The 25,274-nt window shown below is 33.7% G+C and overlaps 2 protein-coding genes across 4 annotated transcripts in view; both read left to right on the top strand.

The window, feature by feature from the left end:
* The window catches only part of LOC134250867 (uncharacterized), a 29,841-nt gene extending 22,921 nt beyond the window's left edge, over window positions 1-6,920 (top strand). Inside the window, exons 26-32 of the mRNA XM_062733212.1 lie at window positions 851-985; window positions 1,079-1,195; window positions 2,408-3,955; window positions 4,070-4,194; window positions 4,647-4,695; window positions 4,881-5,110; window positions 6,583-6,920. Coding sequence (XP_062589196.1) covers window positions 851-985; window positions 1,079-1,195; window positions 2,408-3,955; window positions 4,070-4,194; window positions 4,647-4,695; window positions 4,881-5,110; window positions 6,583-6,720 — 2,342 coding nt within the window. The 3' untranslated portion in view covers window positions 6,721-6,920. The remainder of the gene's footprint in view (window positions 1-850; window positions 986-1,078; window positions 1,196-2,407; window positions 3,956-4,069; window positions 4,195-4,646; window positions 4,696-4,880; window positions 5,111-6,582) is intronic.
* A 4,694-nt stretch (window positions 6,921-11,614) lies between these two features.
* The window catches only part of LOC134250885 (uncharacterized), a 30,976-nt gene continuing 17,316 nt past the window's right edge, over window positions 11,615-25,274 (top strand). Inside the window, exons 1-19 of one of the 3 annotated variants that reach the window (XM_062733243.1) lie at window positions 11,615-11,660; window positions 12,126-12,214; window positions 12,523-12,621; window positions 14,079-14,411; window positions 16,884-17,065; window positions 17,179-17,350; window positions 17,712-17,966; window positions 18,088-18,189; window positions 18,273-18,380; window positions 18,759-19,010; window positions 20,017-20,195; window positions 20,654-20,806; window positions 21,148-21,301; window positions 21,970-22,269; window positions 22,735-22,940; window positions 23,162-23,378; window positions 23,522-23,941; window positions 24,115-24,321; window positions 24,416-24,497. In XM_062733243.1, coding sequence (XP_062589227.1) covers window positions 12,139-12,214; window positions 12,523-12,621; window positions 14,079-14,411; window positions 16,884-17,065; window positions 17,179-17,350; window positions 17,712-17,966; window positions 18,088-18,189; window positions 18,273-18,380; window positions 18,759-19,010; window positions 20,017-20,195; window positions 20,654-20,806; window positions 21,148-21,301; window positions 21,970-22,269; window positions 22,735-22,940; window positions 23,162-23,378; window positions 23,522-23,941; window positions 24,115-24,321; window positions 24,416-24,497 — 3,497 coding nt within the window. In that variant the 5' untranslated portion in view covers window positions 11,615-11,660; window positions 12,126-12,138. Of the gene's footprint in view, window positions 11,661-11,927; window positions 12,215-12,522; window positions 12,622-14,078; window positions 14,412-16,883; window positions 17,066-17,178; window positions 17,351-17,711; window positions 17,967-18,087; window positions 18,190-18,272; window positions 18,381-18,758; window positions 19,011-20,016; window positions 20,196-20,653; window positions 20,807-21,147; window positions 21,302-21,969; window positions 22,270-22,734; window positions 22,941-23,161; window positions 23,379-23,521; window positions 23,942-24,114; window positions 24,322-24,415; window positions 24,498-25,274 lie in introns of those variants that run through there. The other 2 variants (XM_062733242.1, XM_062733244.1) reach the window with 2 other exon arrangements.

Raw genomic sequence — 25,274 nt, forward strand, 5'->3', positions numbered from 1 at the left:
GCCAGGTAGTGTAGATTCAAGTTTGTTAAATTGTGGCCGACCAAAGTTTTGCATAGAAATATATAGGAAAATTCTTTAAAAACCAAGAATGACAAAGCCATAATTTGATTTATATGGAAGCATGCTCAGGTAGTGTAGCAAAATATCCGACCAAAGTTTTACATAGAAATATATAGGAAAATTATTTAAAAATCTTCCAAGAATGACAAAGCCATAATTCATCATATTTAATGGAAACATCATATATTATACTATAATGTGATATATAGGAAAATTCTTTAAAAATCTTCTTCTCAAGAATGACAAAGCCATTATTCATCATATTTATATGGAAGCATGTTCATTTTTAGATCAATTTTGAAATCATGACCCCCGGGGGTGCCAAAATGGCTGACCACATTTTTCATAGAAATATATAGGAAAATTCTTTAAAAATCTTCTTCTCAATCATTTTCTAAAAAATAACAAATCCATGATTGGTCATGGGACTACTTTTGGATTTAAACTTTACATAAAAAGTATATAGTATGGGCCTCTTGTTAATATTTTGAGACTGTTGTATATAGTAACAAGCTTATTTGATAAATTATTCGTCATAGATGAAAACGTCACGTTTACTAGTATCAAAGTATCTTGTTGCCTATCTTTTACTCTAAGGAATTACCATATGCATTGGAGAATTTATTCCTTAAAATGCTTAATGGTAACAGCAAATTTCAAGTAAGAGACAAGATTTCAAATAACCTTGGATAATTATTAAGGGAAAAAACACTTTGACAGCATTCCTATTTTGTAATAGCTTTTGCATAGTAAAACATGATCAGTTTATTTTAAATGTATTTTTTTTCAGAGACAGATAATGTAAACATAGACTTCCTTTGTCGAACAGGAAAGATTGTGCCAATCTCTCGGCGATGTATTCTTGATTATGACGTATATGGTGACATCATAGGCTGTCGAGATTTGTCACATCTAGACGAATGTGGTAGGTTTTGTTAGTATCTATAAAATCTTCGAGATAATTTGTTACTTCTTCTTCAAAAATTGTTTTACTAATAGAAAACATTTTGTCTTTCAGAGTCAATAGCATGTCCTTCAGGTTATATGAAATGTCCCGGAAGCTTCTGTATCCCTCCGCGGTTGATCTGTGATGGTGAGAAACACTGCAAAAATGGTGTTGACGAAATGAACTGTGGTATACAATATATGTCTTTTTTCTATATCTTTGATAAAACTTGTATAATGCAGTATAGTAGAATGGTCATCATATAAAATCCATCAATTCAATGGTGTAAATTTTTTTTTGTCAGAAAAACGTTGAAAATTGCATAAAAAAAGTCCTGGTTTTTTTAACCGATTTGCATTTGAAAAAAAAATTCTCATAATTAATTGATATGATTTTTTTAGCTCACCTGAGCCGAAGGCTCAAGTGAGCTTTTCTGATCACATTTTGTCCGGCGTCCGTCTGTTCCGTCTCTCTGTCTAGCTGTCTGTCAGTCTGTCTGTAAACTTTTCACATTTTCGACTTCTTCGCAAGAACCACTGGTCCAATTTCAAACAAACTTGCCACAAAGCATCCTTGGGTGAAGGGGATTCAAGTTTGTTCAAATGAAGGGCCACGCCCTCATTCAAGGGGAGATAATTGAGAATTAATGAAAATTTGATTGTATGTTTTAAAAATCTTTTTCTCAAGAACCACTGTGACAGGAAAGATGAAACTTATGGGGAAACATCCAAAATCTTCTTCTCAAGAATAACAAAGCCATAATTGATCATATTTATAAGGAAGCATCCTCAGGTAGTGTAGATTCAAGTTTGTTCAAATCATGACCCCAAAATGGCCAACCAAAGTTTTACATAGAAATACATAGGAAAATTCTTTAAAAATCTTCTTCTCAAGAATAACAAAGCTATAATTGATCGTATTTATCTGGAAGCATCTTCAGGTAGTGTAGATTCAAGTTTGTTCAAAGCATGACCCCCGGGGTAAGGGCGGGGCCACAATGGCCGACCAAAATTTTATATAGAAATATATAGGAAATTTTTTTTTTACAATTTACCTTCTCAAGAAAAGCGAAGCCATGATTGGTCAGGGGACTACTTTTGGATTTAAACTTTTCAATAATAAACCAATTTTTACTTTTTCCTAGCAACAGTGCTCAGGTGAGCGATGTGGCCCATGGGCCTCTTGTTTTAAATCAGTCTAGCAGAAATTCTTTTATCAAGGGACGACGATACTAGAATACATGAATTTGATGCTTTCCTATTGACTACATACATAATATAGTACATATTTTATGTCTCAAAATGTTTTACAAAATATTTAGATATATGTATATCTATACATGATTTAACTGAACTTGTGGTTTACTTATAGGTTTGAAACTTTCTTATGTACTTGTTGCAGAGTCTTGCCCCGGGTTGTATCGATGCAAAGATAGCACAGTATGCTTGAATCCGAATAAGCTATGTGACAACATTACCCATTGTCCTCTTGGCGATGACGAACTTCTATGTTTCATCACGTGTCCTGATAAGTGCCAATGTGATGGTCTCTCAAGCATTTGTAGAGATATTCAAAACAAAAGCATAATAAAACTTCCAAGTCAGCTGAGATATTTAGACCTCAGTGAAAATAACTTTAGCAATGGTTTGCCTTCTCTGAAACATTTGAAAGATCTAATCAGATTATTTATGGCAGATTGTGGGTTGACTTCTATTGAATCCTTTACCTTTATTAATCAAAGGAATTTGCTAAAACTTGATCTCAGAAATAATAAAATAACTCAATTACATAGCAATGCATTCACTGGACTAGTTTCACTGAAAGACTTACAGATGGAAGGAAACGAACTTTTGACTGAAATAGCAGATCAAGCATTTCTTGGACTGCAAAGTCTACCTGAAATGACTCTAACAAATTCCCGTTTATGGAATATTCAACGAAACACTCTAGTGGGACTACAAAATGTTAGACAACTGAATTTATCTGCAAATCGCATTCGCTTTATCTCCGACTTTGCATTTCAAAATTTATCTAATGTAATAGTTTTGGATATGCAAAGAAACGAAGTGAAGCAATTTTCATCCCAAATCTTTAATGGGCTTCTTAAACTTCAAAAACTATATACAGATTCGTATGCATTCTGTTGTCTGAAACCTACATCAGTAAAGGAATGCTTACCAACTGCCGATGAATTCTCATCCTGTGATGACCTGATGAGAAATGATATCCTTTCAACATTCATGTGGATCACTGGATTTTGTTCTTTATTCGGAAATCTAGGAGTTTTCATCTTCAAAGTACGTTTTGACTCTCACACATTAAAGAAAAGTCACGGAATTTTTATCACAAATTTAAGTGTATCAGATTTTTTAATGGGAATCTACTTGATAATTATTGCATCTGCTGATCAGTATTATCGGGGAAAATACATCTGGAATGATGTAAGATGGAGGGAGAGTACAGCGTGCCAAATAGCCGGCATGCTCGCAACTATCTCGAGTGAAATGTCAGTATTTCTGTTGTGCCTTATTACAATTGATCGTCTTATAGCTGTCAAATTTCCCTTTGGTCAATTAAGGTTCTCTAGAACCCGAGCTCTTTATTGTATTGGGATCCTGTGGAGTGCAACCGTCTTGTTGTCTGCAATCCCATTGATACCAGGTAGATACTTCAAACAAAAGTTCTACTCCCGCTCTGTCGTCTGCCTTGCTTTACCTTTAACCAGAGACAGACCTGCAGGGTGGGAATACTCCACAGCAATCTTCATCATACTCAATTTCATCCTCTTTCTAATTATTGCATTGGGACAATGCTTAATATACAGAGAGATATCAAATACGTCTTCGAAGGTGAATTCGACCAGAAGGACCCATGAAATGGTCATCGCTCGTGGATTATTCTTGATAGTTCTGTCTGACTGCCTCTGTTGGTGTCCTATTGGAATTATGGGTAGACAAAAACTCGTGACAATTCCACTTATCTTTTTTCATTCTTGTGTAATATTGCATTTACTTGACCAATTAACTGTACATTACATTTGTTGTTTAAACTTACTCATTTTAGGACTGCTGGCACTAAATGGACACGTGATTTCGGGCGAAGTATATACATGGGTTGCCGTCTTTATTCTTCCTATTAATTCGGCTTTGAATCCATTTTTGTACTCATTTTCTAGTATAAGGAGCAGGGTGAGTAAAATCGTCTTTAAAGACCTTAGAAAACGAACAGAATTTTTTTTATAGTCTTAATTGTTACATCTACAAATCATTTAAATTCGTTTTTCCGTGTTATTGAAATAATCATTTTCATAATTCTGTACATTCTATAGTGATACAATGACTTTGTCAGCAAATACAGTATCATCAAAGTAAAATTCTAACAGAGTTTTTTTTCGTACTAATTGTTAGGCCATTTTTGTACACTAAACTGTAGACGAAGTTTTCCTTATTTAACCGATCATGACAAGGAGCACACGGCGGTTTTGATGGTCGGAAGGGGATGCTCACTCCTTCATAGCACCTGATCCCACATCTTATGTTTCGAGTGTTTGCTCTGCTCCTGATTTGTTTTGTTTGAATAGACGGTCTTAAATACTATTGATTATCATCGTATATTTCATTAGTGAAAAATCTTTTGGTAGGTTGAATTGGCGGTGTTATCCCAAAAGAGAACAGTTTCTGGAACTCATTGTGCGTAAATCGACAGTCAGTTATTTTTTGCTTTAGTTTGAAACCATAAGATTTTCATTCTTTGATTTGCTAAAAAGAAATTAATCAAGTTTCATTAAATTCAAATTCAAATGTTGCATTTGTCTCTGTTACGAAAAGAAAACAATTTGTAAACCAACCAATTGTATGTCATTTATGATTTTCAGCTGCGACAGAGACTTATACAGAACTTTGTGAGAATGATTTGTTTATAATTGGTAAAAATGCTCCCCTTTTTGTCACCTTGTCTGAGTACATGAGGAATCACACTCTTACACTACCGGAAATTAAGCTTGTCGTTCTAAGATTGTCTGAGGCTATGAAGTTTCTTCATGATCGTGACCTAGTTCACGGGTGTTTGGATACGAGTCTTGTTTCACTGGATGTTGAGGATGGGGTAAATATAACATAAGACATGTTTTATTACTAATCCAGTGTCCATATTGGCATAAAGGAAATAAACATAAGAAGGCCTAAAATATAGGTGAACTAAGAGAACTTTTACAGACATAAACATGTTTAGGTATAGATGATGCATATATTGTAGTACTAGTAGGGGGTATTATAGTACATTATTATGATAATGCATCTTTAAAGCTTAATGCTAAAGTAGAGCGTAAAAAATACAATTTACATATGATTTAAATTAAGGAGTAGACTGAAGAGCAGCTGAATTAGAAATACATTTTTCTAATATTTTCAAGAGGTTTTTGTTCTCCTAATGAAGAATTTTGATAAAAAAAAATCACATAATCGCTGAGGAAGAGGAAGAAAGTTTTCCTCTCTTCATTATCTTTCTAAAGCAATCTTTTGCCCATTAACATTTGTATATTCATATCTGCTACATGTATGTTTAATTCTTGGTAGATCTTACGTGTAAAAAAAGGAAACTTAAAAGCATAGATTATATTTGAGTTTTTCATATGTTTGGCCTTCGTGGTGTATTGTATTCTAGTATTGGCAAAAATGCTTTTTGATAAGTTTTCTGGGTAATCCTTTAAACATGGTCATATTTAATTTTTACAGATAAGTAAATTTAGGTATAATTTGTTCGTGAAAATTAAATAGTATTCTACCTATTATTGATGTCAGATTGTTTAAGATTTTTAAATTCATCATATGCTCAATGTAATAAAGATGATTCTGGCATATGGTTTCAAACCACTAGTTTTCACATAGACAACAATATTAACGTTTCAACTCATAGCGATGTCCCTTACTTTTGTTCAGTAGTGTGTGACCCCTCAAATCAAAGCACATCAAGTTGTCTTTCCTTGGTAAAAATCTGAAGATGGCATGTCAGATTCGTTTTCTGGCAAAATGCGTCTGTCTGCGGGAACCTATAAAAATGAAAGTAGGGGAATTCTAGACTTCTCTATGGCATTATAATACAAAAAATAATCTTCTTGATAAATTATAATTACCAAGCTATTTTGTTAGGAAAATACTCTTTATCAACAAATATGAGGCTACATTAAGTACAACTTCAAATTTTTATACATGTTTGCAAATTAAGGAACTTGTAATTTTTTTCTGCACTATTTTCTTTTCCTACCCATTCTAAAAATAATTTTTCTAATATATGTCAATAGGATATTAAACTTTAGATTATTGAACAATACATTGGTACATGTACTCTACCAAGTTCACAAAGCATAGCAATAAGTGTATTCCTTTTACCAGCTCCAAGAATAGATTTGAATGGGTTTTTTTCAAGGTTGCATTCAGTATACGTTTAAATTACCAATCGACCTGCATGTCTTTTTTAGTTTATAAATTGCTAGTAGTATACTCCATCCTTTTGTATAACTTAAAGTTCGTAGCTTTCATAATTGCTTCATACTATATTATTTTTTTATCTTTTCAAAGGAAATTAAGGATCTATCTATAAAAATAGAACCACATGAAACTGCAATGGACGAGAATATACGAAATGACATGAAACAACTAGGAGAAATAACATTGAGAATGCTGAAAAATCACCAAAGTGACACAACACACAGTTGAAATCATTTTCGTACATTTTATGACGTTATCATTTTTATACGACCAATATTCGATACAATAAACAATCTGATTGGCATAGGGTTACCGGATTGACTCAGCTTTGTTTTTTGGTGGAAATGTGTCACGGGTCAACACCTCCCCCTGTTTTACCATTGAATGTAGTTAATAAACTCCTAAAAATGACTTAAACACTTTACTTAAGGGGGCCAACTATGGTTTCCATTGCGCAATATTTCGCGCATCATAGTAAAATGAAGCGTATTTACTGTTTAAAAGCAACTTTTCTCACTTAATTCTTAAAATTAAACAAATTTAAGAAATTATAGGTATAAAAATGTAATTGCAAATTTATATAACTGATTATTTAACCGATTTTGCAATTGATAGGTAGGATGACGTCATTACAGTGTGTTTTTGACGTTATGATCACCCGAAGCTCTTACAGAAAGGGGTAATAAAAATGTTATTAAAGAAAAAGTAAGAAATATGCGCTCTTGAAATTTATAACATAGAAATTCGAGTATATCTCCATTATATTCATTATGTTTTCATAGAAATCTTTAGTGCCCTTCATATTCTGTAGTACTCTATAAAAACAGGAAAATTATTAATTTTTGGCATTTTAGATGCCACCTCCGGTAAAAAGACGGTGGAATTTTGTCTTTCTTACATATATTGTATAATATAGTGTTACTCATCAATTGTTATAGTTTGAACAAAAAGTCTATTGTAGTAGTTGTATAATTTGCTTTAAAGTGCTAAAAATTGGCATTTTCCTATATAATCCTATTGTAAATGTACCAGTATTTTGAGACGGTCCTTCAAAATACCTGGACGGTAAATTTCCCCCAAACTTGGCATGTACACTGTAGATAATGTAAGTTAAATATGATATAAAATGAAGAGTTTCGCTATTATAGTTTTCACACAATAAAACCACGGTCAGCCCCCTTAAATAGCAACCAAACCTCCAGCAAGGAAGCTTTTAAACACAAGGAACATGTTTTTTTTCTTCTTTTGAAATTAATGTGATGTCTATCTCTAGACTTTATAATTACTGTAAAACAAGTTATTTTGAAGGATTGACAATTTTCGTTATTTTAAAGGAAATTTTGCGGGTGTCTATTACTGCTGTTTAACAGAGATCTTAAACAGAAATGTGCAAGTTGACAATGACGAAAGTCAGCCTGGACGATTAATGGACTTTTACGAGGATCGCCGACTTTTGCAGTTGTCGGGTTACTTCTACACTAAGACAATGTACGGAAGCTCTTTTACCATATAAATATTTTGCGCAAAATGAAATTAAACGAAAATAAGTGGGTATTTCAAAGCACAAATAAGTTGCTTAGGACGAAAACGACAACCACCCAACCCTTAACCCCCAAACTTCACATGTTAAGGCCCCTAGCATCATACCTATGACCGATAGAAAGGTTTCCTCATCTAATATCAATTCTGAGCCTCCGTACATGATACAGGGTGTAAAAATGCCCAAGCAATATTATCTTAAGATTTTGGAATATTTGAGGAGTCGAGTTGGAAAAATATTTATGAATGTAAAATTATTGACATAAGAGATAGACACATAGCAGAATTTAGCTACAAATTATTGAATAATATAATATGTAACAATGCTTATGTGAGTAAGTGAAAATAAGATACATCTTCTATATGTGTACATTGTAACAAAATAGAAAATGCGAAACATCTTATTTTTGAATTTGATAATGTGTCTAATATATGAAATACTATAAGCAGTTTTTTATCATTTAAAGTTCAGTGGAAACATATTGTTGTTGTTTTTTCCATGAAAAAAAAAATGATAAACTTAGATCCCTAAATTTACATAATATTACGTTTGTGGCATATAGAATTTATAAACATAAATTGTTATGTAGATTAGAGTCTTAAGTAAAACTGAATACAATATATACAATCATGTAAAAAAAATAAATATGTTTCTACACTTCAGTATTACGCTTTCTTGACGTTAACACCGAGCATAGGAATTTTCAAAATCTTTTCAAAATAATGTGAAAATTATTTATTCTTGTATAAATACTACTGGGAAGGGACCTGTCTTCCAGTAGTGCTGTCAAAAAGGGGGGAATGAATAGACTGTGAAACGTATTTATGGCTCCCTTGGTTGACAACTACACTGAAATTATAATCTTTACCTTAATTCAAGATGTATACTGTATAAATATATTTTTTTGAAAATATTTATACTCTTAATTTTTCTATATAATTTATAACATCCTGCGTGATGTTATAGGGACATAATTATCATTGTTTAGAAGGAGCTTAGTCAGGGCCCCATCCTTGGCAGCTGCCTTATTTTTTTTCTAGTGATGTTAGTTGATATGTTGTTATAGATTACGTCTGGGAAGTAAATTGTTAAAAGAAATCGTCAACTGTAAAAAGTCAGTGCTTCACACACTAACACTGAAAAAAACCCCACTAAAAATAAGCAATGCACGTGAGAGGTATTTTCATTTGTACTGGTAACAAAATGAAAGAATTATAAACATTGTATTAAAAGTGTTTATTGTTTGTAATCGTGTCATGATCAAGAAAATATGACACACTTACTTGAGCATTGTCCTAAATAATAGTACACTCATTCATTACATTTTAAGAGCACTTATTTAAAGTTCATAGCACGCACAGAATTAATACAAATAAAGTCCAATTGTGAAATAAATCACCCATAACAAAGTAAACAGTGAGTATAATATTCGACATGCTTGTTTAAAAGGTTTTATTCTTCTACTCTCTATCTCTGCACTGAATGACGACATTGAAACAAATCATTTAAATTGTAGCATTAATATTTTTAGCTCACCTGAGCCGAAGGCTCAAGTGAGCTTTTCTGATCAAAATTTGTCCGTCGTCTGTCGTCGTCGTCGTTGTCGTCGGCGTCGGCGTAAACTTTTCACATTTTCATCTTCTTCTCAAGAACCACTGGGCCAATTTCAACCAAACTTGGCACAAAGTATCCTTGGGTGAAGGGGAATTATTTGTTGAAATGAAGGGCCACGCCCCCTTCCAAGGGGAAAAAATTATGAATTTGTGAAAAATTTATGGCATTTTTAAAAAATCTTCTTCTCCAGAACCGCTGGGCCAGGAAAGATGAAACACATGTGGAAGCATCCTCAAGTAGTGTAATTCAAGTTTGTTCAAATGATATACAAGGGTGGGGCCAAAATGGCCGACCCAAGTTTTACATAGGAATATATAGGAAAAATCTTTTAAAATCTTCTTCTCCAGTACCACTGGGCCAGGAAAGATGAAACTCATGTGGAATCATCCTCAGGTAGTGTAGATTCAAGTTTGTTCAAATCATGACCCCCAGGGCAAGGGTGGGGCCAAAATGGCCGACCCAAGTTTTACATAGGAATATATAGGAAAAATCTTTTTCTCCAGAACCACTGGGCCAGGAAAGATGAAACTCATGTGGAATCATCCTCAGGTAGAGCAGATTTAAGTTTGTTCAAATCATGACCCCCGGGGCAAAGGTGGGGCCAAAATAGCCAACCCAAGTTTTACATAGGAATATATAGGAAAAATCTTTAAAAATCTTCTTCTCCAGAACCACTGGACCAGGAAAGATGAAACTCATGTGGAATCATCCTCAGGTAGAGCAGATTTCAGTTTGTTCAAATCATGACCCCCCGGGCAAAGGTGGGGCCAAAATGGCCGACCCAAGTTTTACATAGGAATATATAGGAAAAATCTTTAAAAATCTTCTTCTCAAGAACCACTGGACCAGGAAAGATGAAACTCATGTGGAATCATCCTCAGGTAGTGTAGATTCAAGTTTGGTCAAATCATGATCCCTGTGGCAAGGGTGGGGCCAAAATGGCCGACCCTAGTTTTACATAAGAATATATAAGAAAAATCTTCTTCTCCAGAACCACTAGGACAGGAAAGATGAAACTCATGTGGAATCATCCTCAGGTAGTGTAGATTCAAGTTTGTTCAAATCATGACCCCTGTGGCAAGGGTGGGGCCAAAATGGCCGTCCCAAGTTTTACATAGAAATATATAGGAAAAAATCTTTAAAAATCTTCTTCTCAAGAACCATTGGGCCAGGAGAGATGAAACTCATGTGGAATCATCCTCAGGTAGTGTAGATTCAAGTTTGTTCAAATCATGACCCCCGGGGCTAGGGTGGGGCCAAAATGGCCGATCCAAGTTTTATATAGGGATATATAGAGAAACCTTTTAAAATCTTCTTTTCAAGTACTTCAAAGCTATGACTTGTGATATTTATATAGAATCATCCTCAGGTAGTGTAGATTCTAGTTTGTTAAAATAATGAACGCCTTGAGGGGGGGGTGGAGTAATTTAAGCCTGATGTGCTCAGGTGAGCGCTGTGGCCCCTGGGCCTCTTGTTTTGTTAATTTTATGGAGACGAATAATTTTTTTTCAGGATGAATTAAACATGTAAAACCAAACTATAATTAAAAAATATGTTTTTTAAAATGATATTTTATCAATCAGCATTTGAGTTATTAGTTTAATTAAAGAAAAAATAAAAAAAAATATTTGAATTATATTTTGAAATAAATGTTGTGGTCAAGTTTAGAATTTTTGTGAGTTATCGAAAAAAAAATGGTTATGGAGAATCAATAGTAAAAAAAGTCGCATGATAAATTTTTTTCACAAAGGCGACAAGATCAATTTAAAAAATTAAGAAAAAAAAATAATCTGATATACAAAGTGTGACCATCACATATTTTGTTCTATGTATTCAACGTAACTTAGTTACATATGTAAAATTAAATCGTCATGCGGAAAGTAAATGACTTGGCCACTGTGTGATATTGGTTCATTCAATGCAACATGAGCCATGTGACTAAGAAACACTGCCGTGATTTGCATATTTTTCAGCTACAAGAAAATTGGTTTAGTCCCGATTATATTTTGTAAATGTAAGTATAAATGTTCACTTGAATGTTTATGTATAATTACATTAATAATGTTTCAATATCAAATTTTCATTGGAGAAAATGCGTAGATAAATGGGGAATTTTAAAATGTTTGCACACGGCATTAGAAACAGTCATTGTCAAAATCTATAACAAATATAATTTTGTCCTTACATCTTCAATGGAAAATGTTTCTTGAATATTGTTCGTAATCTCCATATGTTTCATTTCATGCTTGTATAAGACATGTGCAATGCCACTTTGAAAGTCAATTTGAACTAATTATCAAATCATGTTTTGAATCTCTTTCCTCTATGGGACTGCTATATCACGACTATAATACTAATCAACTCCAAGATCTATTAATGCAAACAGCATATTACATGAAATCATCCGACTATTATCTCATTCAAATACACGACAAATTGCCCTCAGCAGCAAGATAAATGTTCCGATTAGTTTCTACAGATTTTGTGTTGCAATGCTGACAGTGGTTTTGATCTTTGGACTTTTCCATCTTAGAGCGACCTACATTGTATCCGAATGGGAGCAACCAGGTAAAAAAAATGTTTCTTTACAGTTGTACTTCCAACATAAATGTTTCATGACCTAAATGTAATTCTCAAATTATCCTATTAAATTCAAACACATGGATAAATTAATAATTCAAGTTAGATTTTTTGAAATTAGCACACTGTTATTCAGTTGACAAATTTTGAAGCAGCAGTTTTTCTTTGTTCACCAAAACTTGTTGCAAGAATAGCCATCTAAATTAAATAAATAAACACCAGTTATTATTATTGCTTGGACTCTTTATAGGTTAACAGGATGTTGCAATAATTCTTATGAATATTTTTTTTTTCAGTTTGTCCATTTGTTAAATGTCAAAATAAAGGATTACTCGATCAAACAACATGTCGATGTGTGTGTCCACAAGATTATTTTGGATTTTTCTGCGAAAAGAGTGAGTATCCAAATCATTGAATAATCTTCTTTCAAACATCGTATATTTCATTTTAAAAATGCTGTTTAAAATGGCGTTGAAAATCATATACAGTATCAAATGAAAATTTAACATTTACAGATTAAATTCCTGAATTTCAGCCAATCTTAGCATATGTCATTAATGGTAATAAGGTACACAATTGCGACTTTCATAATCCATACCACCTCGAGGGTTGAAGAATGGAGCTAAAACCAAGATAGGAGGCATAAACACAATAATACTATAAGCAGGTGATATTGGGATTATCGCTTCGTAAATAAGGAAAGCTGACTATTGATGGGGTCGAATTTTGGATGGCATTTTTCATACCAATTGTTAGACCGTTGTTTTTTGTACTAAATTGACTACGGAAATTTCCTTCTAACTGATCAGACTAATGGCAGGTTTGACTGGTCAGCTAAGGATAATTACTCCCCCTAGACAGCTAATTCTACTTTTAAAATTTTCAGGGATCATTGTCGTTTGCCATTTTCACCTATCTATATTGTTTTTAGGCTTTTTAAAGATCGATTACTATAGATAGTTTTCAGCGGGTCCAAATAAACAAGGCTATTTCCCGTTGATGGTCAACATGCTCATATTCCTTCATTATTCAACCCACTTAAACTTTATATACTGGCGATTGTGGAATAGGAGGCATTGTTTTTCTGAAAATTATACATATGTTAGAGCCTCCTTTTTTCATAATTTTTATTCCATAAAGATTTTCCCCAAAATGTTTCTGCTTCATCCATTTAAATTTGGTAAGACAAAGAGGAAAAATTTGTAGGTTGACCACAAAGATGGCGACCATGTGAAATAACACGTAGAAGAAATATGTCAAACGAAAATTATTTATTCATTATCTTCACATTTTCATTACTATATTGTATTATCTGTATTATTTGGGTAATCGGTAAGGTCAATGGGTCTTTTGTTTAATGGTGTCGATTGATTTCTCAATATCATTGAAATCTTAATTGCATATCACAGGTCAATGTAATCAGAACCAATATTTAGTATTTCATAAATTATAAGTGTCAAAATCATAAAAATATTCACTTGAATTGTATAAGGATGGTTTGCTCTCTACATCTAGATTTTTGCATTTCCCATCTTCCTTTATTTACACATTGACTAGTCTACGGACTTCTCTGTTATTCCATGGTCATGACAGGAAGCACACGTCGGGTGTGACCGGTTGGCAGAGAATCTTCACTAATCTCATGTGATCACCTGATCCCATGTTTTGGATATCCGTCTTTTTCTGATTTGTATTGTTAAAATGGACTTGAGGCTGTTCGTTATCTCTATATTTTTCAATATTCCTTATAACATGCAGTTGTCGTTTACTTTTTTTGTTTCTTGTACATTAACATGATTGTTTTACAGTATTTTACAAGGTAAACTATTGAAATAACATCTTTTTTGTGCAGGTTTTCAGAACAGTAACTGGCCAGACGGGACATACGCCCTCCCTGCCTCAATGTTCGGTTGTCCTGAGACTGAGGACAGGGGTTGGACCTTATCTTACATTAACCTGACTCTCCCGGACTCCGCCCAACGACAGTACTGGAACATTAAAGACCCAGACCTCCTCAATGGCATCATAGAGCCAAACATACTGGGACCTTACTATTATCATGCTATTCAAATGAACTTTTGTGTGAAAAATCGAACTAGTGATAGAGGAGATGACAATGAAACATCATCTGAGTGGCCCAAAGGGCAGTACTGTATATACAGTTTCAGCAGCATATGCCCTCAAGGTAAGTCTGTTTGTAAACATTGGTAGTAATATCTCGTCAGACAAAAACGAAAAATAGATAACAATTATTCCAGGAACTATTTTTGCGATATGCTATGTGGATTAACACTCAAAATTAAGTCAATTTTTGATTAAATCTATTGATTATAAAAATAATATTGTTAATTGAGAAAAGATATACTTCAAGTGCATCAATTGTTACAAGAACGTTGACAAACTTGTCATTATTACTTTCGTAACAATTAAAATGTTCTTGTGGGGAAATTTTTGTTTTTGGGATTTCTATTTGTTTTGTAAATTTGTTTTTGGGTTTTCTATTATTTGTCTTACCATGAACGTGTTTGAAGGGCCAGGGAAAACCTTCCTCCAATTCCCTGGTCCTGACCAGACAAAGTTTATCCGATTTTCGGATTTATTTATCCTCTTCCTGCACATTTCAGCGCATTACAGGTTCCCTGCGTGTTACCCAACCTGTATAATACTCTTTATAATTAAACAATCTATTTCTAATATTTATAATTTCAATAAATAATTTTACAAAATATAGCTTATTAGAAATATAACTACTTATAATTGGTTTTAATGTTGCACTGCAACCAGAAAGAGACAAAAAAGTCCCACTGAGCTACATTTATAAGCATATTTTAATATTTCTTTAATTACTTTTATCCTTAGAGCTCGCGTTCGTTATCTTTGTCCGACTAAATGATTTATCTCTGGGAATTGTCCAGATTAAAGTTAAGCTCCCATCGGTCTGCATCTTTAATTCCTTTTAACCAAATCCATCTTTTCATATACCAGTAAGTAGATTTATCTTATCCTCAGCGCTCGTATCTGCTATCTCTCTAAGCCGAATAGTGCAAATCCATAAAATATATTAGAATCTTATTTTTAAAGCAATTTTTGTTATGATATTACCATGAACGTGTTTTTAACTTTCAACCACTTTCCCTGCGTCGCGTAATACGTTTCATAGTTGAGTAATTCTGAGCACTGGTTTTAATGCACTAACAGCAAGATTCCAGTTTTCGTAATTTCGGTCTTGCAGTCAAACATTTTTCGCAAATTCTTTGTTACCCTGTTTAATTTGCTTATCAGTATATTATTGTTAAGATATTCAACTACAACTGTAAATTGGCGATCTTTCATTATGAAACATATGGAAATAACGAACAGTAGTCAACATCAAAAGTCCATAAAACAATACAAAACAGAAGCAGAGCAAACAAAGACCTACAAAATAACAGAGATACGATCAGGTGCCATAGAGGAGTGAGCATCCCCTGCCGACCGGTCTCTTCTGCCTTTGTTCCTTGTCATGATCGGAAAATAACAGAAAAATTCGTCGTAAATTTAGTGTATGAATTATGGACTAACAATTAGTATAAAACGTCAGTCAGCATTAGACTCAGCGACAAATTGTATTTGCTTACATTGTATCGACAATAAAACTTACGAAATGATGACTTTAAACCAGACTGCTGATATTCTTGTTTCATCAACTTGTTTGTTAGTAATTTACCTCGTTTCAGAAATTCTTCATACGAAGAGCATGCATGCATTTGCGTACCGTATCAACAGATATAAACTCCATATACAAGTAATGAAGGTATAATGCTGTATAAGTAAGGGAAGTTGACGAAAGAAAAGTTAAAGTCATCACGTTTATCATAGAGGTTGGTTGTTAGATTGCCATTAACGTCTTTTTCAAGTTAAATATCCAAGTATGAAACAGGTGTGTCAGATTCTGTGGTATCATAACACATTTCTAACATTTCTGTAACAAAGGCCACATCTCTTCACCAACTTGCTTTCATTGGGTAAGAGACCAAACATCCTTTTAACCATCTCCCTGCCTTCTAAAACAATCAATCAAATATATTGAACTTCTGGCAAGTCTTTTATCTTCATAAACAGTGTACAGATTAATATTTACCATTGCAAAGGAATTCCCAAGTTAATCACGTTAAAATTTACAGCCGTTCCTTGCTCGAGCACGACTGAGTCAACTAATGTTTGTCACAAGGGATCTACATATTGACGTCATTTTCACATTGTGACCTCACAATAATGAGCAAAGCATTACATTACATATAATGTTTATAGAACATGCATATGACTATACCCTATATGGCAAAGTTTCTTTCTGATCTGAATGAACGTTTTGTAAATATAGAGATAGTTCGCAAACTCTCTGATCATATATATTTCGTTAACACTGTAATTTTAGAATTATTCTAAATGATGGGGCATATTGGATTATTTGATATATTAATAAACTGAAAGAATTGAATTGAAAAGGGGTATATATGTGTTTTTTTTATTTATTACATTTACTTTATTATCCAAGCAATAAAGTTAAACATTTAACCTAGTCGGTTTTTGTTATAGAATACATTGCATTTTCTTACTGTGCACTGTAAATATAATTGAATTAAAAATGAGTAGTCGATGTTTGTTTATTTGTTTACAGGGTTTTCTAATGGCAGCTTGACAATATCCGGTTATCAGTTTACAAAACAGGATATAGGGGGCGTTATTCCAGGGGAGACCGGAAGCAATATGAGTCTCATGCTGCAGTTCTGCTGTAGAGAAGATGGCGATACCCAGGCACCAATAAAACTACCATCAGACTTTCCATTTGTTCTTTTCCAGGTAAGTCGATAAGAATTACTAAAGCTTGCAGGATTATCAATGGTAATGTTTCATTAAATGTATAGATTTGATCCATACTAATCTTCATGCGTTGAGTATGGTATGATTTTTAGAGTTCATCAGCTAATTCTTGTCAGGAGGTGGAGTCTATGATCGTACAGCGGGACTATTTGTATATGACCAATGAAAACGATGAGTGGAATTTCAAAGGAGTGTTACCGTTCTTTAACAAAACAGCATTAAATGAATCTGTAGGCGTGGCCTATTGCTACTACGAACCTTTTGGTAATTATATGTAATACATTGCTTTTATATGATATAAAAGATTTTAAACTTGTGTTCGATAAAATATCAAATGTTAATTTGGGTAAATCTTTGGTATGCTGCTGCATGTATATGACCTCATTTAATTTACTGTTACAAGCTCAATATGTGGAATCTATTTGGTTTGGTATCTTTTTAGCACTATTTTTGGTGACTTATCTATAAATATTTCGAAAGTAAAATACATATATATTATCAATATGATTGTGCGGTGATGCACTTTGTACAGACATGTTGCAGAACACATACAAATTAATTTATTTTTCTATGAAAGCTACACTACTATGATAGGAATGAGTGGCCAGAATTTTGTTTATTACAGCGCGCCGTGAGTGCTACTTTGACATGGACTTTGGAAATTCTTACAACGGAAGAGCCAATGTTTCAAAGAAAGGGAAAGCCTGCTTACCTTGGACAAAATCTAGCTTTGAACTTTTCAAGAACAGCAGGAAGGCGTATCATGAGTTCGATGAAAATTACTGTCGAGCTTACCAGTATTATACATACAAATCGGGGAAACCATTCTGCATTGTTAAGTTACCAAACTGGAGACAATACTGCATAATTAGAAAATGTGGTGAGTTTAATGCCTTAAATCTGTGGTAAAATAAAAAAAAGGGCTGTTAAACATAGCGCTCTATTCTTTATTAATTATGAAAAAAAATTGTTGTTGGGTATGATACTATAATCTGTTTTAGATAAGGATAAAAACTTGAAGGAATATGGAAAGTTTACATCTTATAAAAGTGTTCAACATGACGAAAACTTCGAGGCAATTTATGCAGTTGATGGTTCGATAGGTAAATGATGACTTTTTTTATGATACCACAATGAAGATGATCTAATTTTGTGTTATATAAATATATTTTTTATCATAATGCAGATACCCTGAACTCATTTATTTCAAAGCGACCCATGATGAAGCCATGGTTTCAAATCAATCTTCAGGAACACGTGGAGGTTCACGCTATAATTATTTACCGTCTTAGTAGTAAGTTTATTCCGCATTAGTATTCTGTTAGATTTTATTGTGTTCTTTGAAATAAAATGCATTTTTTAAATTTACAACATGCATTATATCATTAAAATGTCTCGAATAATTATATGCTCATAACGTAATATACGAATTTTCTAAACATTTTATCATGATTCTTCTGTTGTGGTCATACATGTATATGATAAAAAAAAAATTCAATGGTGATCTTTGAAAGATTAAAAGAACATCTACTAGACCATTAATGTATCAACATATTTAACTTACAATAGAAAATTGAAATTTAGCAACTGAATTTAAGGAATAAGCACACACACGCAATATTATTATTTCGAATTTTTTTGTTACCCCATGCGTATCATTGTTTTCATCAAGCTTACATGCCTCATAATCTGCGATACCTTGGGACCTACGTCAGTAAGAATCCGTGGGATTTCATAAACTATGGCGCTGTTCGATGTGACGACATCAGACTCCCAGGATACTCCAGAGTGTTCCGGTATCAGTGCAGGCGTCCGGTGGTGGGTCAATACGTCACCATACGGAACTTTGATTTCACACATCCAGACCATAATCCAGGCAACTTTTTCAAAATGGAAATCAACGAGATTAAAATTCTAGGAAAAGGTGAATATACCCTCTCTCATTCTAAGGCTTAATAATACACTTTGAAAACTATTATACTTCTATAACTATGATACTGTAAGGGACGGGTGCAAATACTTTTTCAGTGCATGGTTTATACCCTCTTCAAACCAGGCGTGACAAGGCTCTCACGTTTTATGACATCGTATGTAAGTTGTATGTAATACCATACAGAAGCCTGAACAGTGCAGATTTTAACAAATAACGTTTAACTTATTTTTTATCTGCAATATATCAATTAAACCAAGGCGAGTTTAGTTTTTGTTGAAACTTTGTTATGAGTCCTGGGGTTATCACTATATCCGACCTCGACGACACAAGTTCACAGGCAATGTCAGGATTACTTATTCAAGGGATGCTTACTCATCCATGGCACCTGACCCCGTGTCTGATGTTTTGGAGGTCTGTGTTTGCTCTGGTCCTATTTTGCATTGTTTAATGGACTTTTTAGCTTGAATACTGTTCGTTATCTCCATATATTTATTAACTACAAATAATCTGCATAAGGCCCCCACACTTGACATCAAATATAGAAGTAGAAAAGAAATGCATAGAAAAGTTTTGTCTGGCCCGGGAATCAAACCCAGGGACCCCTGTTTTACTAATCAGGTGCTCTACCACTGAGCTATAGCTACACAGGCAGATATCAACGGTCCGTACAGCCCAAAGTGCTACATTTATATTGAAGAAAAAAGACATTGTAATGTAAATTGCATGTGACATTCTGAGTAAATAAAAGGAATTATATGTCGGACTTGGGATTAAAAAAGATTGAAAACTTCCATTGAGAAGTTATTTTGCGTGCTACGATATACCACGCAGTCCAAATACCGTAACATTCAGACATATAGAATGAGGAGAAATGGCAGTTGCATAGTTGCCCCATCCGACACTTTTATACAGTATAGTCAAAGTAATACAATTCCACTATTAAGAGTTGCAAGCAAAGTTATAAGCGAATTATTACATGAATTATTGTGGGTTGCAGAGACAACTTGTGGTAGGCCCTTGGGTATGGCCTCAGGTAACATCTATGACTATCAGTTAGAAGCCTCGTCTATAAATGAAGAGAGTGGACAAATACTTCCTCTTCCACTTCGAGGACGACTGTATCATCCAAACCCAGGATGGTGTGCTCAGAAAACAGAAAGATCGCCATGGTTTATGGTTTGTTATAATATGAATCTAATAAATTTTATGTTTTATGGCTTAGACTGTTAAGTCCAGGATCACGTGACAGAAAAAAGGAAACTTTCAAGCATGATTGTCAAAATATGTTTTATTAGTTAGAATGTGTTAAAGTCAATGAAAAAATATATTTAAAACTAATGTGTTAAATACTTTTATTTCAAAATCTAGGTAAAAATGAAGATAACGAACAAAAATCCAATGAAACAGTACATATCGAGAAAAGATCAAACATGAACCTCTAAATCATCAGAGGTGGGATCAGGTGCCCTGGGGGAGTGAGCATCCCCTGCTGATCGGTCACATCCGCCGTGTGCTCCTTGTTATGATCGGGAAAACGAGTGCACAAGTAATAGCCTACGAAATGGTATTTGTTTTAATAATAGACTATTTGTTGAAGCAACAATAAAATGGTCCACCTTCTTTCTGTTGATTAGATTGATTTAGTTGTCCCGACGGTTGTCCAGGGATTATCGGTCCAGGGATGGACATCAGGAAAGGAAGCCAGATACATTCAATCATTCCAATTGTCCTACGGAGTAACGAAAAATAAGATAAAACGATATGAAGATTCACCTGGAATTGTGAAAGTAAAATGATATATATATGTATTTAACCTTCAATTACATATTGAGGATTATGATGTTATGAATAATAAATGTAATTTTTTTTTCGGGCGATTTAATTAATTTCTATTAACAGTTGTCTTTGCTTCACGATCTAATGTTCAGTTAATTGCATCACATGTGTAACATCATATAAACACGAAGATTCTTTAATACCAGTGTCTACCTGTAATTTCATTTGTCTGTCCTGTAGGAATTGTTTTAGTTAATTTTTTGTAATTATAATGTCGTAAGTATAATTGAATACTATAACTCACTGTTTTATCTATATCATATGAAGCATTATCTAGTTTTTGTCTTTTTAGACTTTCAACATTGATGATAGCATACCGATAAGCACACCCCAGTCCTTCCTACTGCACAATGAAATCCTGACAAGATACATAAAAATACATCCAATACAAGCAGAGGGTCAGGAGGCATGTCTGAAGGCAGAAGTGATTGGTTGCCAAAAACAGTGTAAAGTATCGTTATTTATCTCTAACAACACATTTATTTGTAACCTAGCAGGAGTAAATTTGAACCGAAACATGTCGTACCGCGAGCAGCGAGCTCATTAAATGATACCCACTTCCATTTGTTTGTAATGGCAAATTTAAAGTCCATGTTTTCAAATGGGAGATCCGTAATAACACGAATAAGTTTCCAATCAAAAAGTAAGAGTACACAATGGCATTGTGTAATAGAGATTCTGTGAAAGATTATTTCTAAAGATGGATGCCCTTCAGTATTCAAGAATCAATGGCATTGGGTTTGTTTTGCTATGGGAAATATGTGTCGGATCAAGTAAAATAAGTCTTACATAATGGCATTATGTAAGAAGATATGTGTGACCTCAAGTGTAACGGACGGATGGACTGACGTGCAGACAGACGAAGACCCCCACCACCATCCTCCCCCCACACCTCTTTCTAAGCAGGGTTATAATATCAATTTTACAATACGATGATTAAAAAGAAGCTTTTTCTTATACCATATTTATTGATAAAAATATGTCTTAACAAATTTGTATTCTCTTCTAATTCTCTAAGTCATTCATGTAAATTATTCCCAATTTAAGAAGTTATTACAGTTTGATATCAAGAATAATGAAGTAAACTTTAAACATGCATTCAATTTGTTTACAGTGCAGAGAGATATAAAGTGTAGAAATGGTACGATTGACTTTGGATTTGAAGAATTAAGACGGTTTTCTTTCTGGCTTAACTCAGAGAATACACAACAATCTTATAAAAATATATCAAGTATAGAAGGCTGTAGACAGTTTTGTTTGAAGAACAACTGCACCTCTCTGTCCTTTAAAAAGTACACATCGGATCAAGCATGTTCTTTAAGCTTGGGAGACCGATATCACCCTGCAAGAATGTTTGCCTGGGTTCAGACGGGTGTAAAGCTTAATTTTGTTTCACATCGACTCTGCTTTAAAGGTAAGTACCTTTTTACATTAGTTGCAAAGTTTCTCCTAAGTCAAAATCAAAAGGAGCAAAATAAATTTATGAATATTTCATTAAAGAGGTTGCCTTAATTCTCTCACTGTAAGTGAAAGTTTTATCACAAATCCTTTGACCTTAGACTGACCCGTTTGATGTCAAAATGTCAAATACATATATTTACACGTTGCGATTTATAGTTTTTAAATAAAACCCCTTTTCTTAGTTTTTCTCCACGTATGTCCTAGAAAGGCCATTATTATATTGTTTTCGATTTCAAGGGTCAAAAACCAAGTAAGAAAACCAATTAATGTCTATGGGTACCCCCAGTGTTTGTTTTTCTGGGGTCAAAGATATGAACTTATATAGCAAACCATTTATCATTATACATGAATAAAAATATAAAATTGCTTATAGAATATATGAGAAAATAAACTATGGCCACAAAAAATTACTTTTCAGATGCTTATGAGGTCAATCCTTGTACATATTTCATAGACGTATCGAAAAGTGAAGAAGAATATATTAGGTCGCCAGGTTTTCCATTTAGTTATGGACAGGGGCTGAATTGTACTTGGAATGTTCATTCCGGGGATTCAGGGTTCATAAAACTGGAAATTGTTTACGTGCATCTGCCTAGAACGACAACAGAAATGGAGTTAAATGAGGTAATAATAAGATCAGTCAGAGCTCGGTAAAGTTTATTTAGTTTTTTAAAGATCATGTGAATGATTTATATTAGTTTGATGCATTGTACTGATGTTAATAGAAGTACCAATATATATTTCTTTCTGTAAAACACTTTCTTAAATCATCTTCATTATGTGTGTCATGATTATATGATGAAGGATTTTAGTGAATAAAAAATTAAATCGTCTCCTTATCGCAGCTTGGAATGCTCGAGATAAATCCTGGAAGGTGTCAAGACCGGATAGTTATACAAGAAGCTACCAACAGCATTGTAATTACATCAGATTCACAGGATAAATTTCGTAACACAGTAGTTATATCCTCAAGAAGAAGTGTTGTTGTATCTCTAGAATCGTGTTTTCAAATGTCTACAATGCAGCTAGAAAAGATCTTTGAAATAAAGGTCACGAAATCAGGTATTGATGAAAAAACATAAGAAGTAAAGACAGTAAATACAATATATGAATACTACGGTTGTAGGTTTTGATTGAATTTTGTCATCTTGTTTAAGTTTATTCTCAATACACAGTTGCATGATATCTTTGATTTTTTTTTATAGATAAACCAGGGTGTGGAATGGCCTTAGGAGGGCGTACGGTTAGGTGTAGAATGCAATCAGCTTACATATCAACTGATCTATATCCAGCTCCATATAAAAAAGGGGATTCTGCCACATGGAAAATCGACGGAAAATTTGGGCAATACGTACAACTGACGATACTTAACCTAGACATTGTAAATGGTGGAGCAAGCTGTTCAAATTCATATATTGCGGTATATGACACGGACCTGAATCAAAGACAAAAGTTGATAGGAAGATTTTGTAAAGAAAATAGACCGTTTAGGATTATTACTTCTAGATGGCATTTTATGAGAATAGAATTTCGATCAAGGACGGACCAGATTCCTGGACAGGGATTTTTGGGATTCTACGAGTTGGTGTATTTTACCCAAAACTTTCAAATTATCAGACATGAAGGTAGGTTGATATAGCGAAATTAGATAAAGAAACATTTGTCATCCTTTTTTTTCAATTATAGATAATTAAATTGAAAATGATCCAATGATGTTTGAAACATTATATTATTTACAATAATTTTCTTGTGTTTGATTGGCTTATTTTAATACTATTTTATTATTATACATCTACAGGGTGTCCGGGAATTTGGCACTATAGGAATGGTAGTTGCTACAAAATTTTCACAGGTGACGTAGGTATCACATGGTCTGAAGCAAATCAACACTGTATTCAAAAGAATGGAAGCCTTGTCAGCATAGCTTCAAAACAAGAACTCGCATATGTACATTACATGGTAACCAACCATAAAAGCGTGAGCGGTGACTGGGAGATATATATTGGTATTTTTGTCAGATGTCTTTCAATTTTGATATATTTTCAAACTCAACGTTGGTCAAATATCAATAATATTCACCTTTTGACTGGTTTTTGTAGGTCTGCAAAAAAGATATTCTAAAGAAACAGATGAACTAAAATATACTTGGTCAGATGGGAACCCCCTTACTTTTACTGCCTGGTACATTTTGTTTGTTTGATTGTTGTTAAATGTCCCTCTCGAGATTTTTTTCACTCATATGGAGACGCTCCAATATGCCAGTCGTGGTCTGAAAATTTATACCTATACTCATGCACACTGAGGGCCATAGAGCAGTGAGAGATCTTTTTCGTGCAAAGCCTACTGCAACACAGGAATTCGGTTTATACCATCTTATCCGAAAGACCAGTCTCCACATCCCGCTGTGAATTCGAACCCCCCGATGGAAGACAACCTACATTTTTTTCCAAACTGTTTTCACATTGGATCATCATTAATACCATATTGCGGGTTTTCTTGGCGGGTATAAAATTTGGCTTTTGCTTGCTTGAAAGTATGCGAATATTTTTTGCGCAATTTATTTTAGCAGAAGAAAGGTTTCAGCTTTTTGCAGATAGAGACTAAAAAGAGTACTGACTATTTTAACGATCAAAATTTTAGCTATCATCAAAACGCCAAAATAAGCCAAAATTAGCACCCGGCTAAAATAAACCGCTATACGGGATTTTACCATTATTTAGATAAATGCATGTGTATTTTATTAAGGTCTTCCGTCTTCACGGAAGACCTTATAGTTATTGCTCTGTTTCTTCTTCTTCTTCTTCTTATTATTATTTTTCTGACACGATTTCTCGACAACTACTGGATAGAATTACATGAAATTTTCAGGAAAGATGTGTTGTAAAATACTTTGAAAGTTCCAAGACAGTTATTGGAAATTCCTCTCTGGTGCCAAGTTTTGACCATTTTCCTGATTTT

The sequence above is a fragment of the Saccostrea cucullata genome, unplaced genomic scaffold (assembly GCF_032062105.1).
Source record: "Saccostrea cucullata isolate Sc308-1 unplaced genomic scaffold, CSIRO_AGI_Scuc_v1 ctg15, whole genome shotgun sequence".
In the NCBI taxonomy this organism is placed as follows: Eukaryota; Metazoa; Mollusca; class Bivalvia; order Ostreida; family Ostreidae; genus Saccostrea; species Saccostrea cuccullata.